Source organism: Anabrus simplex, chromosome 4, assembly GCF_040414725.1.
Source record: "Anabrus simplex isolate iqAnaSimp1 chromosome 4, ASM4041472v1, whole genome shotgun sequence".
Lineage (NCBI taxonomy): Eukaryota > Metazoa > Arthropoda > Insecta > Orthoptera > Tettigoniidae > Anabrus > Anabrus simplex.
The window spans coordinates 228339637-228356550 of record NC_090268.1 but is presented as its reverse complement, the minus strand read 5'-3'; the positions used below and the strand labels follow the sequence as shown (position 1 = coordinate 228356550).

The 16914-nt window shown below is 41.6% G+C and overlaps 1 protein-coding gene and 1 non-coding gene across 3 annotated transcripts in view; both read left to right on the top strand.

The window, feature by feature from the left end:
- LOC136871800 (aromatic-L-amino-acid decarboxylase) overlaps positions 1 to 16914 on the top strand; it is a 151265-nt gene that overhangs the window by 67176 nt on the left and 67175 nt on the right. For both annotated transcript variants that reach the window (XM_067145399.2, XM_067145402.2), the window contains exon 2: positions 10794 to 10884. In XM_067145399.2, the coding sequence (XP_067001500.1) occupies positions 10805 to 10884 (80 nt within the window). In that variant the 5' untranslated portion in view covers positions 10794 to 10804. The remainder of the gene's footprint in view (positions 1 to 10793; positions 10885 to 16914) is intronic.
- LOC136872834 (5S ribosomal RNA) lies at positions 12875 to 12993 on the top strand. The gene has a single exon (XR_010859999.2). It is a non-coding gene; the product is annotated as a 5S ribosomal RNA (ribosomal RNA).

Below are 16914 nucleotides of genomic sequence, written 5' to 3'. Positions count from 1 at the left end.
CTTTTCAAATGAAATTTGAAGTCCGGTTTTTGCGGCTATTTCATTCAATTTTTCTATGGATTGGATTGCTTCTTGTCTGTTGTTCGAAAGGATCGCAAGGTCATCTGCGAAAGCTAAGCAGTCAAGGTGAATTTTGTCTTTAAGAAGTCTGCCAATGTTTATACCTTTAGTTTCTTTTCTCCATTCACGAATCACTTTTTCCAAAACTAAATTGAATAGTAGTGGGGATAGTCCATCTCCCTGTCGGACGCCAGTTCTGATTTCGAACGGTTCAGAAATTTCTCCCAAGAACTTAACTTTTGATGTTGTGTTGGTCAGAGTTTGTTTAATCAATTCCCTCGTTTCCCTGTCGACTTGAAATTCCTCTAGTATGTTGAACAGGGTCTGCCGATCTATGGAATCATACGCTTTTTTGAAGTCAACAAAGGTGATTACTGTTTGTTTGGTTTTGCGAATCTGTAGTATGGTTTTTAGGTTTAGGATTTGTTCTGCGCAGGATCTCCCTTTTCGGAATCCAGCCTGATAATCTCCGATCAGGTGGTCTGTTTGTTTCTCTAATCTATTAAGTAGAGCTTTAGAGAAGATTTTATATACGAGTGAGAGGAGAGAAATTCCTCTGTAGTTATTAATATCTGATTTGTCTCCTTTCTTGTGAAGTGGGTGAATCAATGCACATTTCCAATCCTCCGGAATTTCTTCAGAAAACCAAATGTCCTGTAAGATTTTTTGAATACTCTGGGCCAGTTTGTCACCACCAATTTTCAACATTTCAGCGATTATTCCATCTTCTCCTGGTGCTTTGTTGTCTTTTAAATCTTTGATTATTTGTTTGACTTCTTGTAATGTGGGGGGTTCTGAATCTGGATTAGGTGTTGGTTTTTCATAGGTGAATTGTTCCTTTGGAGATTCACAGTTTAAAAGGTCCATGAAATGGTTTGCTAGGAGTTCACAATTTCCCTTATTACTTGTTTCTAAAGTCCCATCTGTACGTTTGAAACAGAGACTAGGTGCCTGGTAATTGGATAATTCTTCTCTGAATGTTCTGTAGAAGTTCCGTGTATTGTTTTTCTTGAAATCTTCTTCTATTTCTACCAGTCTGTTTTGATCATATTTTCGTTTTTCAGATCTGATGATTTTTGAGGTTTGTTTCTGTGTTTTGAAGAATTCATCACGATTTTGATCAGTTTTATGGGAACTCCAGTTTAGCCAGGACCTAATTCTGACTTCTATGGCCTTGTCACAGGTGTCATTCCACCACCTGTGTTTGCGTTTCCTTGGGGGATTGCTGATGTTTTGTGAAGCTTTCAAGAGTGTGTCCTTGAGTTCTAGCCAGTTTGAAGGAGCATCGTTGGAGATATTCGCAAGGAAATTGTCTGAGTTCTGTCTCAGAAATTCAGGGTCGATTCTTGGGTTTCTGATTGTTTTGGTTTTCTTCCTGTTGGGTTGAAACTTTACTTTAACAAGAGATAGGTGGTGGTCGGAGTCAATAATTCCCTTTTTGACTTTAACGTTCATAATTTCTTTTTGGTTTTTCTTGGAAATAGCCACATGGTCTAGTTGAAATTCTCCTAAATGCATGTTCGGGGATCTCCATGTCATTTTCTTTTGTGGAAGTGCCAGGAAATGAGTTGACATCAATTTTAGATCGAAATTCTCGCAGAAGCCAATTAAACGTTCTCCATTTTTATTGGTTCTTTTGTGAGCAGGGTAAAGTCCTACAGTGGTCCTAAATTTCTTCTCTTTGCCAATTTGTGCATTGAAGTCCCCCAGCAGAATTTTGACATGATGTTTTGGAACTTTGGCTGTAGTTTCTTCTAGTAATTCCCAGAAGTCATCTACCTTCTGTGGGTCTTTTTGATTGTAATTGTTTGTAGGTGCATGTGCATTGATTAGTGTGTAAGCTTTGTTTCCTGATTTGATTGTCATTAGCGAAATTCTTTCAGAAGGAGATGCAAAGTATAATACCGAATTTGTGATATTTTTTCTCACTGCAAAACCAGTGCCAAATTGTAATATTTTGTTAGGGAGGAGGGTAGCTGGTTTACCTTTATAAATTCTATAGTTTCCTGATTCAAAATGATTTTCGTCACTGTACCTAGTTTCTTGGAGTGCCAGAATTTGGATGTTGAGTTGGTCTAATATGTCTGTTAAGTGCTTCAACTTTCCAATTTTGCGAAGCGTGTTGATGTTTAAAGTGCCAATAAAATGTTTTTCCTTTGGGCGAAGAGATTTGGGAAGCTCCGATACATTCCCGCATGATGTTCTCGGTCCCCCAGAATCCGATGACCGAGAAAACCTAGTATGAATACTAGGGCCTGGGGTAGTAGTATCATTAACTGACGTTGCCATCATGCTAGTAAGTTGAAGATAATGGGGAGATTGATCTTTGTCAATCTCATAGTTACAACTAAGGTATTGAGCCTCAGAGGTTGCCTCAAGATGTTTTCTGGCTGTGCCTGTTTTTGGTCCGCGAGAGGTATTTTAGTAATTTTGATTGGACATTAGGGATACTTGTGCGTTAAATTTGACATCTCCTATCTCCAGCTATCTTTGGATGTGGCCGAATGTACTTTTTACGCCTTCCTATAAACCGATTACCTCTCTGACGCGATCTTGAGATCTCTAGGCCAACACTCTACTCCTGATCCCCAGAGGGTACATTAAATCTGTAGTCATCATAATAGTTGTTCAGCTGTTCGATACACACTCATGCTTTAGCAGGCTCTACAATAGTTGCCGGAGGTAGTGATTACATTTCTCCTTCCGTGGCCCACAATAGCGAGTGGAATGGGTGTGTATAAGTTCTGCATTTCAAGGCTTTAGAGTGGATCAGATAAAAAGGTCATTCATTGCAGAAATTATTGTAATCCGGCAATAGGTTGGAGATAAGGAGAAATATTGAGCTTTTCTTAGGGAAGTGTGTTACAAAGTACGGATAACAACTAAATAGTAAGAAGTGCTTGGCTAAGCAGCAGCAGCATCAGAAGAAGAAGAAGAAGAAGAAGAAGAAGAAGAAGCGAGATAGATGTGTTACGTATTTTTTCTACTGGTTTGTCTCTGTCATTTTTCACGATCTTGGTAGCATTAGTGTTTCCAAGCCTCTTGGTGGTAATATTGGCTTACAAATGTGTACACCGGGCGAGTTGGCTGTGCGGTTAGGGGTGTGCGGCTGTGAGCTTGCATCCGGGAGATAGTGTGTTCGAACCCCACTGTCGGCAGCCCTAAAGACGGTTTTCCGTGGTTTCCCATTTTCACGCCAGGTAAATGCTGGGGCTGTACCTTAATTAAGGCCACGGCCACTTTCTTCCCATTCCTCGGCCTTTCCTATCCCATCGTAGCCATAAGACCTGTCTGTGTCGGTGCGAAGTAAAGTGTACTGTAAAGTGATCTCCAATATTAGAATGAATATTCTTGAGAGGAGGCAAATATAATATTCTGATTTTTGGAAGTCAGAGTGAGAAGAACAGCATAACTAGTGCACGATAAAACTCGTGTGAATAGCCTGGGGAATATTTGAATTCGGAATGTCCTCCCTCATAACCGACTTCTTCTGAAAATGTCACAAGTTCTGTCCAAGATCTTCGTACCTCATCTGCAATAGATCCCTCTCTCTCTGTATATACATTAGGTTCTTTTGCAGAATTGCATTTTTTTTAAATCCTTTGAAGATGAACGTATTGTGTTAGAAGATTACTTTGTTTCGTACTAGGGGAGGCCGATTGGGAAGTTCTATACTATACATGTCAATTATAAGTGCATATTAATGCATACTTTATTAATTTTTAGCAGTGATTCTAAAAGTTTAAAACATGAAACTGCATAATATGTTCTACGAGAAATGAAGGTAATGAACAAGGATCGGGTAATTACGCGCTTAAATATTTTTATTTAACTAAATGTGTGTTTGTCCACCCCCTGTTCCGTTTCTCTCCGGGTCGGGTGTGAAGCGAGATGGATCTTCGTAGCGAGATTTTACGACGGGGCCGAGCGAGTGGCTGCACAGTTTACGTAGCTGTCAGCTTGCATTCGGGAGATAGTGGACTCGATCCTCACAGTCGGTGCCCGTGAAGATCGCTTTCCGTGGTTTCCCATTTTCATACCAGGCAAATGCTAGGGAATTACCTTAATTAAGGCCGGTCTCTTCCTACCCACTCCTAGCCCTTTCCTACCCCATCGTTGCCGTAAGATCTATCTGTGGTGGTGCGACATAAAACAAAATAAAAAACCGACAGGATGCCCTTCATGACGTCAACCTCACCAGAGGAGTTAATGAGATTAAATAAATGGCGTGATATATGGTAGTAGAAAGGGAGAGGGTGAAACCCGGTGCCGGCACATAGCCTTCTCCTGTCGAATAGTACCAAGGGGTCTGCTTAAGGCTTAGCGTCCCCATCCGACAGTGTCATATGGCCTCACTCCATACGAACACTGCGGAGTGGTTTGTAACTGAATCCAGGCTTTAGGAACGCCATCCAGTGATTAGAGATTGTATACCACCACCTCTTCCACCCTGCCAACCAACATTCTGATTGTAGAATTTTTTACCACCATTGGAACTCGAACCGGCAAACCACAGACTTGACGCCTCAACTACCATGGCTACCAGATGGGCTGACAGTCTCACTGTGCATGTGATCCAGTTTGCTTTGTCAGCGTTACTCGTTTGAAGTATTCAAAGATAAGAGGAGAAAGCTCTGAGGCACGCTTAACAGCAGTAAGGTGAATAATTCAGCGAACTTCCACCTCATTTGGTACATTCACAAAGCTGTAAACAGATACAGTCTGTGTCCATAAATCTAATCTGCTCGTGAGTTTTGATACTATTTGCTACTAATATTAGCCCGCGAGTTTTGAGACGTAACCGAGCCCTGGGCTATTTAGGCGGACAATTTTGAGCTTATAAATCTGTCCTCAAAAAACTAAACAAAGGTGATGGTGTGAGCATTAGTGAGTCTTTAGTAGCTATGTGTGCGAAGGAAGTTCAAGGAGACTTGGTTATACATTTAAATCTAACTTTGAAACTTGAAAAGAAAGACGTATCACTTTCGTCAGCTCTGCATGACATACTTGAAGTCTGTGAGAAGGTTAGGAATTCTGTCAGGAGAGCTCGGGAAACAAGTTTTGGTGAAATTAAGGAACGTCTTATTAAATAATCCGGGGTACCATAAACTCGTGCAAGTAAGTAGTGTACTTAGTGACATCAGAAATCTGGAGCGCAACGAAGAATAATTCTCACTGTCGAAAATTGTGTGTTTTACAGTAAAGATGCACCAGTAACCTCATCCAATGTGGAGAGAAGAGTTTCGCGATACAAAACTGTTCTAGATGAAAATAGGCAGGACTTTCTTTTTGGAAACTTCAAAATGGTGCTTATGCACTGTACTGTAATGCTAAAGCGTTTTGTTCTTTTTGCATTTGGAATGACAAAGAGGGTGTACTCTTCTTTTTTTAACGTCAAGTATGACTTCATTCGTGAAATCAGAGCAGTTTGTTCTTCCTGTGCGTACTTGTATGTTAGAAAAAAGTAAAATGCTCCAGTATAGGCACCGAGTGGCATAGTAGTGATTTTCTTTTGCATTATTTTGCTCTAGAGTCTAGACATTGATGGAATTACTGGTTTGTTTTTTGTGTATATGTTACCACTTGAAAATTGTGACATCCTGTTTATTTTTGTGGGTATACGTTTACTTGTCTTGCACGTGAAAATACTGTTGTAGTATTTTATTCTGTATAAATGTAAGTTGCTGATGAAAACAACCAAATAGTGAATGTTAGTGCATCTGAGTGCAGGTGTTGCTGTGTTTAACTGTCTGAGTGTTTGTGTAGGCGAGCCAGGGGAGAAATTTAATTTAATTTTTACGTCATTGGAGCACATTTCAACGCCATGAAAGGTTCTGACGTGATCTTTTTCCTCCACTCTTTAGAATAAAATTCGAAAACAGCACGTACATCCTTTCGTATCGCGTATCCGCGGTAAGTGCTGTATAATTCGGAAACTACTACTACTACTATTAAAACGTTTTCATTCCTCCCCTGAAGGGGGGAGGCGGGCCTCTTAGTCGGTAACGCCGTCTCTCAGGCCGGGAGATTTGGTACGGTGAAGGAGATGAACGGAGAATGTGAAGGAGTTGGCGACCGTGGCCTATACTAGGAACTGTCCCGGCATTCGCCTTAGTGCACGAGAATGGAAAACCATTCTCAGGACATCCGACGGTTGGGGCCAGCCCCAGGTCCAGCCTTGTCCCGTCTCCCGAATGCAAAGGCGGTTGAGCCGTGGCCACCCCTCATCTGCTCGGTTGTCTGGTCGGAGTGCAGAGCTGTTGGACCACCGACCAGCCGTGGCCATTTTTGGGCGAAGACCCGCTCGCATCCACCGACGACTGCGACAAGCGCTGGCCTGTTAAGGGGCAATTACGCCTGACGGGTCATTTGTATTATGGACTGGTTTATTCAACGGGCTGGCCGTTTAAAGTATATTTTCGAGTAACTGGGGTGGGGGGTATAACTATAGTACAAACTTGCGAACATATTTTGGAAACTTAATCACTTATTTTCCACCTTTTAGGCACTAAATAATTACATATTTCTGAAAAGTTAAGCACATAGTATTATCCGAGCCCTAGTTATGAATAAGAAACACAAAAGGGCCTTGTATTCGTGGAAATGAACGACTTGCTATCACTTGTGTCGGTGTCAAAAAACAACGACTGTGGACGAAGGACAATCTGATAGGTAGAGGAAAGAGACTATCGTAGAACAAGTAAATAGAAGCAGTGCAAAATTCAGCCGGATCCCCCATGCTCAAAATGTATGATCCCAGACTGACACTAATTTTACTCCTTCGGATTCTCTGCTGTACTCCCTTGTCTCTATTTAGAACGAATTCATCATTATTGTACCGACATTTCTCTTCTAGTTCATTATCTGTTATGAGAGCGAGATCTTGGGCACTTTCATCCACCTCTGTCTCTATCTTACCAGGCGAGTTCGCCGTGCGGTTAGGGACGCGTGGCTGTCAGCTTGCATCCGGGAGATTATTGGGTTCGAATCCTACTGTCGGCAGCCCTGAAGATGGTTTTCCGTGGTTTCCCATTTTCACACCAGGCAAATGCTGGGGCTGTACCTTAATTAAGGCCACGGCCGCTTCCTTCCAACTCTGAGGCATTTCCTATCCCATCGTCCCCATAAGACCTATCTGTGTCGGTGCAACGTAAAGCCACTAGCAAAAAACTTCTCTTGCCCTCCATTTACCTAACATGACCCCACCATCGAAGCCGATTTATGTTTACTGCTGCATCCATCGAGTTCATTCTTAACTGCTTGTATCGCCACATTCCGAGCACCCTCCTGCTGTTGTTTCCATAGGTTTGTACCGGCAATCATTCTCGCTACTTTCAAGTTTGTTGGGTCCAGCCAGCTTTCACTCCCATGTAGCAAAGTTGGTCTGAAAACAGACCGGTGTAAAGGTAATTTCGTCAGGGACTTCTTTCTTACAGAATAAATTGCAAGCTTTCTTTTTTCTTTTTTGCTTTTCGTCGCACCGACACAGATATGTCTTACGGCGACGATGGGATAGGAAAGGCCTAGGAATTGGAAGGAAGCGGGCGTGGCCTTAATTAAGGTATAGCCCCGGCATTTGCCTGGTGTGAAAATGGGAAACCACGGAGAACCATCTTCAGGGCTGCCGACAGTGGGGCTCGAACCCACTACCTCCCGATTACTGGATACTGGCTGCACTTAAGCGACTGCAGCTATCGAGCTCGGTGTGCAAGCTTTCACCACAGTCTGCCATTAAAACCAAGTCGTCGGCATGGGTCAAACTGCGTACTACATTTCCACCCAACTGAATCCATCCCTGCCACTCTATACCTTTCAGTAGGTGTCGCATGTATTTTTTAAAATTTTTTTTTTATGGTGAAAGTTTACAGCCTTTTCTACCTCCTGTAAGGTACGAAGGTACAAGCACTCATTCTACCATGAATTCTCACTAAAGCCCAATTGACAACATGAATTCATTTGATTGCTTTTAATAATCTACCTTTAATCCCATAATCCTTCAGAACGGCCAACAACTTATTCCTTGCTACTATGCCTTATGCCTTCTCGAAATCTACGAAACACTCTCTATTCCTCTCGTAGCATTTGTCAACTACCTTATGCATACTGAAAACTGATCCTGACAGTCCCTCTGTGGTGAGAAATCACACTGGTTTTCGTCCAACTTATTCTCAACCACTGATCACACCCTTCCTTCCAAAGTACCAGTGAACACCTTGCCTGGTATACTAATGAATAGAATACCTTGATGATTTTTGTTCTAGTTGTTTAACGACGCACTAACACATAAGGGGAAAGGCTAGGATTGGGAAGGAACCTGTCATGGCCTTAATTTAGCTACAGCCCCAGTATTTCCTTGTTGTGAAAATGGCAAACCACGAAAAACCTTTCTCTGGGCTGCCGACGGTGGGATTCGAACTCACCATGTCCAGAATGTAAACTCACAGCTACGCAACAGTAACCGCACGGCTACTATTATTATTATTATTATTATTATTATTATTATTATTATTATTATTATTATTATTATTATTATTATTATTATACACAGCACTATGAGTAATGCAAATAGAAGATTTTAGTCTCGAAACGCAGATTCTATTGTAAAACGTGTAAATGGAGCCAGATATTGACTGGATGTTTAAGACTAGGTCCCTTAACATATAAATAGTTTCATAAAAGTAAATGCAATGAAAGATAAGTCTAATTAAGCACCTGTTGTAAGAACTGTAATACAAAGGCCGATAATAAAAGAGTAAGACATCGAATGAAGACAAGCTGTCCATAAACGCTTTTCGAGAATTCTTCTATTATTTCATACTCTGAAGTTTTGATACTTCTCTGAATGTTCACTGTAATACTGTCATTTAAATGATAGAAATCATCAAATTTCTTAATCTATTAACAGAGAGTGTAAATGTATCATTGCCTGAGAGAGAAGAAAATAGAATAGGAAGACAGCATCATCCTAGGTGTGATGAACTATCGTGGATGTACGTGCATATCCTTCACTTCTACTTTCACCACTTGTAATCCATAGTCTTTGTTAGGTTCTAAAATGCAAATAAATGATTCGTATTTCAAATATTCACAGCATTCAGTAGTGAGCAGCAACGTTTTCTTGCATGTTAATGAGAGGTCTTTCTCCTTGCCAATTAAATCTGGGAACTGAGTAGGTCAAGAATATAGCAAACAATTAAGAGTTCCGGTTTCATCAGTCTATGAATGGGCGTAGGGACAGGAAACTGCTGAATACTTGCGCTCTTGCCTACCAGCCCGTAGTTACAAATCACACGCTCTTATACTGTGAGAGCTTAAGGCTACGGCTACACTTGCGAGATTTCACTCTGCGTTACTGCGTGAAATCTCGCGTCAAAAATGCACAGCACTAACTTGGACGGGATCGGCCACACACAGAGTGATTTCCCGCCGCGAGATAAGAGACAAGGTGCGTCTTCAAGGTCGCCCGCTCCAGAATGGGCCAAGGTTCATTTTGTTTGCGTGTTTCCCGTCCAGTACCTGGCCACACTTGCGGGAAGAAGACGCTGAGGTATTGTGCTCTTGTTTGAATACTGCGCGTCCATCTGGGTTCGTTTTGTACGTTCACTTTGCAGAATGGAATTAGACAGTGAGTTAATAATTTTGGAGGTACAAATGTACCCCTGCCTTTACGATTCAAAGGACCAAGAGTTCAAAGACAGACGTGAAGAGAGATGCGTGGTTATCGTTATCAGGAACGGACGCTGTGTTGTGGGAGACGTGTTTCTTTTGCTGATAGCATTTTTCAACAAACAGAAAAGCATTTTTTAAAATTAATACTCAATTAAAATCTCTTTATTGTCTTAAGAGCACAAATTTTCCACTTTATGACCTGTCACTCATTATAGGATGAATCCAATATTTTCTTTGACGACGATCACGACGAACAACCAACGCAACAACGGAGTTGATATTTATGGAATTCTTTCCATTTGCAAAGCAATGGCGATGTTTTGCTACTTTTCTATATATAACACACTACAAAAATCACGCCATGCAACCACGCAAGTGTGGCCACCCACCTCGCCGGTCGTTCAGCTGCGTGAATAATACGCAGTAATGCAGCGTGAAATCACGCAAGTGTGGCATACTTCTGTTCATAGATACATGGTGGCTGGACTACCAGCTATAGCGTGCTTGCCTCTTACCCGGAGGTCCCGAGTTACAATTGAAGAGCTATCTGCCGCTGAGATATCGGCCCCGGTCTAGAAAGCCAATAATAACGACCGAGAGGATTCGTCGTGCCGAACACACGACACCTCATAATCTGCGGGCCTTCGGGCTGAGCAGCGGTCCCTTGGTAGACCTTGGCCCTTCGGGACTGTTGTGCCATGGGGTTTGGTTTTGATTTCTGGACTACCAGCACCGAGATGGTGTTTATCTTCAAGGTTATTTCCCTCTGTCGAAGAGCCACGAAGTACATGGCCCATTATCATCATCATCATCATCATCATCATCATCATCATCATCATCATCATCATCATCATCATCCGGTTAAAATCGTGAAATGAACCGTGAAATCATATTGTTGGTAATGAGCAGCAATTCCTGTTTGTATATTGTCTAATGAATCTGTGAGTGAATGAAATTGCAGTGGCCTTGATCTCTGCGGTGGCTGTTATCTTACTGATAGCAGACTCTGTCTGTGATTTACATAATGTGGCTCTATACTCATTGTGTATTTATCTGGGTTTCAGAGCGCCACAACATGGAGACTCCACAATTTAAGGATTTCGCAAAGGAGATGGTGGACTACATAGGAAACTACCTGGATAATATAAGGGACAGGTAAGATAGAAGTCAATGTATAAATAAGTTGCCGTTTAGCTAACACTGAGGAGTGCAAAGGAAACATTTTCTTAAGTATGTGATAAATAAGGTTAGGATTTTAATGACTTTGCATTTTACTACCTGTTTTTTCCTAAAACTATAGACATTCTTGTTATGAAGATTAAGTTAATTAAGGGTCCATGCTCGAGTATATTAATGCGTATTTGATCATTTTAATGCGACAGAGCATATTTTTAACCATTTTCGGTTATATATAACAATTTTGTTTGGGGGATGGGGGGCAAAAATAGAAAAATAAAACTTTTGGGAATTTTCCTTGGGTTACAGCCTAATAGCTATCAGATTGCCGAATTTCTAGTTCCTAGTTCATCTGGAAGGGTCTAACCCGAAATTTGAGTCCGATACTTTGATTGGATGGGGGGGGGGGCTAAATATAAAAAATGGAATGTTTTGGAATTTTTCCTTGGTTTACAGCCTATTAGCTATCAGATTGTCGAATTTCAAGTTCCTAGTTCATCTGGAGGGGTCTAACACGAAATTTGAGTCCGATATTTTGATTGGGCTTGGGGGGGGGGGCTAAATATGAAATTATTGAACTTTTTGGAATTTTTCCTTGAGTTGCAGCTTAATAGCTATGAGATTGCCGAATTTCAAGTTCCGAGCTCATCTGGAAGTGGGCAAACATTAATGTCAGTGAGTCAGTCAGTTAGCCTTGTGGCTTTATATAATAGGGAAGTCTCGCTTTTGCAAGACAAAACTAACTTTCAATTTACTCTAGACTATTTTCGGAAGTGAATATTATCCCTTCCTCAACATTCACTGAAATTATCGAACTCCTTAAAAGTACAGTCGCTCAAAAAGATAAAAAGGAATGAGCACATGGTATTGTGCATGTTCCTCACAAGTTCACTTTTCTGAGAAGCAACTGAACCTGTAGATATAATGTTTGTTGTGGTTATTCACATGGGAGGCGATAATAATTAAGTCTGATAAAATATTAAATGCGAGGAACATGCTGTAGGCCCTAATATGCGCTCCATTTTTTGAGTGACTGTACATATATTCAGCTGTGGCAGCCTTTTTCAATTTTCAGAAAAAGCATGTATCGTATTTAAATTGAAACGGTAATTGAAACGGTACTCGTGTGAGTATAGTAATGAACAAGGCTAGGATTTTGATAACATGTCATCTTTTAATTGGTTCACAACAGACATTGCTATCTTGTACAGATATCCTGATCATACTTTCCACACTGTAGAAATGCTCATTTATTATAGGTCATTCCATGTTAAGAAAACAGTATTGCTTTTATGACAACAGGGTTGCCATATCGAACAGCTCTGCTCAACAACATCATGGGAAAACCGTGACATATATATTGATGAAACTCGATACTTAAGTTCAAAATAAAAGAAGTAAGAAACTAAACTGCAATGTTTTAAATCCAAGGTACAGGGGTTGTAAAGTGAAGACGGCGGGGGGGGGGGGTCTTATTTATGTTTATACAGCAACATGGGTAAACCACTGCACATAAAAAACCTCGGTATTGAAGTTCATGACGAACTGGGGGAAAATAGACAGCATATCGTTTTTATAGGCTCGGGGTGGGCGATGCAGTTAACTGCAGTTAATAAATTTGCCCAGGCAACGCCGGGTACTGCTGTCCCGTCATATTGCCTCACGAAAAGAATGGTAGCGATTTAATGCGCTTGTGAAAAAGAAGTAAAATGTGGCAAAAATAAAATGCGCCTCAAAAGCTAAATGACAAAACCAAGCACAGTTAAACATTATAGCGAATTTCTGTATCAGTACAAATCATGCCGTGTTATATCGCTGCACACCACAGCATCATAACCATCAGTAATAAGTGCTGTACAGTACAAGAATATTAGAATACACACATAATAAATAGACGACTTCTCTACAACAGAGATACGCTGCCGGCGATTCACAGCGTAACGAATTAGCCGTTGCATGTACCAGAGCAGCCAACGGCCATACCATGTTGAATACACCGGTTCTCGTCCGATCACCGCAGTTAAGCAACATTGGGCGTGGCCAGTACTTGGATGGGTGACCGCTTGGGAACGCCACGTGCCATTAGCTCAATGGTACCTAACTTTAGGCCACGACCACTTCCTTCCCTCTTCATTGCCTATCCCTTCCAATCTTCCCATGCCCCAACAAGGCCACCGTTCAGCATAGCAGGTGTGGCCACCTGGGCGAGGTACTGGTCCTCCTTCCCATTTTTATCCCCCGACCTAAGTCTCACGCCCCAGGAAGCGATAAAGGTGGGATTCCTCACTGAATCCGAGGGGAAACCAACCCTGGAGGGTAAACGGATTAAGAAAGTACAAATATGTCGCCAGAGATCTTTCACATGTCAACATCTTGGGAGAAGGAGTGCCGAATGGACTTATTTCCGCTCTTCAAAAATCAGACTACCTCAGCCGGGTTATTTGGGATCCGTAGACCGACACTGTACCACTGATCCACAGAGAGAGGTTACAGTGTAGGTCATGGACGCCTTACTTAAAGTAAGAACATTATAATCCTTCACGGAGAAGGACGCGTGAGAGCCGGCTCGCAAATGCCAAACCTGACCGCGCTATGAAAGGTTTCGTAAAGAGGAAGGTAATTTTGTACTGCCCTAGAGGAGATGTTTCACGTCGATTTGTTTTCTGTTTCTAGAAACACAAGCTATCATTTTCTTTTTTTTCAACTGCAACATGTCTGATCTCGCCTAATGATTGCCGCTTTCCAAGTAATTCTTTAACCTTCCTCACTGAGAACTGTGGAAACCAGACAGGTGATACCCACTGTTAGTCTGAAGAGCAGAGCGACAGTCTGGGTAGTTGGTGTACCGTTCGGAGACCTACGTCTGTACACCACCGGATCGTCTTGAGTGCAGCTCTCCACAAACCTCTGACCCCCTGCCGGGCTGAGTGGTTCAGACGGTATACTGAAATTCAACTCAAGAGCTTAGGAAAAGTATCCTTCCGCATGTGAGCACGTCCCCTGTTCCCCCTTCCCGTCTCCGTTCTCCATCTCCGCCACAACCAGTTTATTATTAACGCCGTGCGTCTATCTGACAAGTACTTCATTCTGAAATAGTGAAGCATCAAACGAAATCACATCCTTTCACATAGCTGTACTTCGATTACATACCATGCCTATTTATTCCTTTATTGACCATGTGAAACCTACAGATTACTGACGAATAACGAGGCAAGAGAAGCAAGGTTTATTTTTATTTCATAATGCAATTTGTGTGAGGCACATGGGGACTTACAACATAAGTACCGGGATACGATTCCGCTCTCGTGCAACGACTGTCAGTGGCAGTTTCTCACAGTTCAAAAAGCTGAGAAAACCACCTGTGAGTGGGATTGCAAAATATAATGTTTCCAGGAATGTTGTAAATATTGTAGTCCATCATTCGGAAGGTAAAAACGAACTCATGTTCCCCTCATGACAACATTTCCGCAGGTAGACGGCGGTTACGAATATAAAGTAAAGTACAAATTATTATTATTATTATCATCATCATCATCATCATCATCATCATCGAATACGCCAAGGATCATATTCCCATACCGTGTTAAGGCCCTTCCTGTTTTATTTACGGCGAGTGCTGAGCTGACACATCTTCCTTTCGCTGGAGACTTGGATTTTCCGTGGAGTTTAAATTCCACGCGAGCGGCGTAAACACTGTACACAGAAACGCCGGTCGGCTGCGCGGTGTTTTTCACCACGTCTTCCACAGTCCACAGTGGATTCTCATCTCGTAGGCTATTGTAAACGTTTAAAACAATTTGGTTTAGATTTCCCACTTAATTTTTCTCCACTTTTGTTAGTTTTAAAGTATTTCACAGGGGACTCAAGCGTCACAGCATCACACACGTCTTGCTCACAGCTGGCAGCCATTATGAATACTCAACACCAACATGCTGTTGCAACCAGTATTGCCAACAGCTTTCTTGGATCCATTTTCAACGTCGCACATATTATGCGAACTTATCAGCAATGGAATGAACTCGAACAAAGCTTACTAAGTACACAGTGCAATAAGATATCAATATCATATTAAATTATTATTATTTTGCTACATACACCACTGAGAGAACAATAACTATTCATAGCCATCTACGTATGAAATGTAAGAGTTGGTAAGGAACCCGAATAATATACAACCTGTGATATATTTTCCATATTTATACAGGGCAAAAATTTGTAATTCGTCAAGTCAGTTTACCAGAATATCTAACCAAACTGAAGGAAGCTCCTGACTTCAGGAACAAGTAACAAACCTAGGGAACTATTTGGCGCTGCGGAAGCCTTTTCACCGACCAGAAGTCTAACATCAAAGGGACCGCTAAGGTCTTGAGTGGACTCTCAGTATAGAAGTACTGACCTTCTGAGCACAAGTTAGCGGGTTCGATCGCTCCTCAGTCCGGTAGTATTTGAAGTTGCTCTAACCGGCATATGAAAGTACTCCGGTGAGACTAAATTCCGGCACCTCAGCGTCTCTGAAAACCATACAAGTAGGTAGTTAGCTGGACGTAAAACCATTGACATTATTACTGTCACTATCCCTCTTCTATACTTCCTCCCAGAGGTATTTCGTTGGGTGTGTTTTATGAACATTATTGTCTCTAGTTCTTGAATGGTTAGTGAGAACCTAAAGGAATCTTAGATACGACCGAGGAATTTGATTTCAACGAAACACTTGCTATCTAATAAGACTCGTACATGCTCACTCAGAAGACAGAAGACTTTCCTTCTTACAGAATACTGCTGATCGCAACTGCGAGCTCACTGCATTAGCTTTACTACACCTTGATTCAATCTCACTTACTATATTACCATCCTGGGAAAACACACAACCTAAATACTTGAAATTATCGACCTGTTCTAGCTTTGTATCACCAATCTGACATTCAATTCTGTTGGATTTCTTACCTACTGACATCAATTTAGTCTTCGAGAGGCTAATTTTCATACCATACTCATTGCACCTATTTTCAAGTTCCAAAATATTAGACTGCAGACTTTCGGCACAGTCTGCCATTAAGACCAAGTCGTCAGCATAGGCCAGGCTGCTTACTACATTTCCACCTAACTGAATCCCTCCCTGCCATTTTATACCTTTCAGCATATGATCCATGTAAACTACAAACAGCAAAGGTGAAAGATTACAGCCTTGTCTAACTCCTGTAAGTACCCTGAACCAAGAACTCATTCTACCATCAATTCTCACTGAAGCCCAATTGTCAACATAAATGCCTTTGATTGATTTTAATAATCTACCTTTAATTCCATAGTCCCCCAGTATAGCGAACATCTTTTCCCTCGGTACCCTGTCATATGCTTTCTCTAGATCTACGAAACATAAACACAACTGCCTATTCCTCTCGTAGCATTTTTCAATTACCTGGCGCATACTGAAAATCTGATCCTGACAGCCTCTCTGTGGTCTGAAACCACACTGGTTTTCATCCAACTTCCTCTCAACGACTGATCGCACCCTCCCTTCCAAGATGCCTGTGAATACTTTGCCTGGTATACTAATCAATGAGATACCTCGATAGTTGTTGCAATCCTTCCTGTTCCCTTGCTTATAGATAGGTGCAATTACTGCTTTTGTCCAATCTGCAGGTACCTTACCAACACTCCACGCTAATTTGACTACTCTATGAAGCCATTTCATCCCTGCCTTCCCACTATATTTCACCATTTCAGGTCTAATTTCATCTATTCCTGCTGCCTTATGACAATGGAGTTTATTTACTATCCTTTCCACATCCTCAAGCATAATTTCACCAACATCACTTTCCTCCTCCCCATGAGCTTGACTGTTTGCAACACCACCATGATGATTTCCTTTTACATTGAGAAGATGTTCAAAATATTCCCTCCACCTCTCCAGTGATTCCCTGGGATCTGTTATGAGTTCACCTGAATTACTCAAAACACTGTTCATTTCCTTTTTCCCTCCCTTCCTAAGATTCTTTATTACCGTCCAGA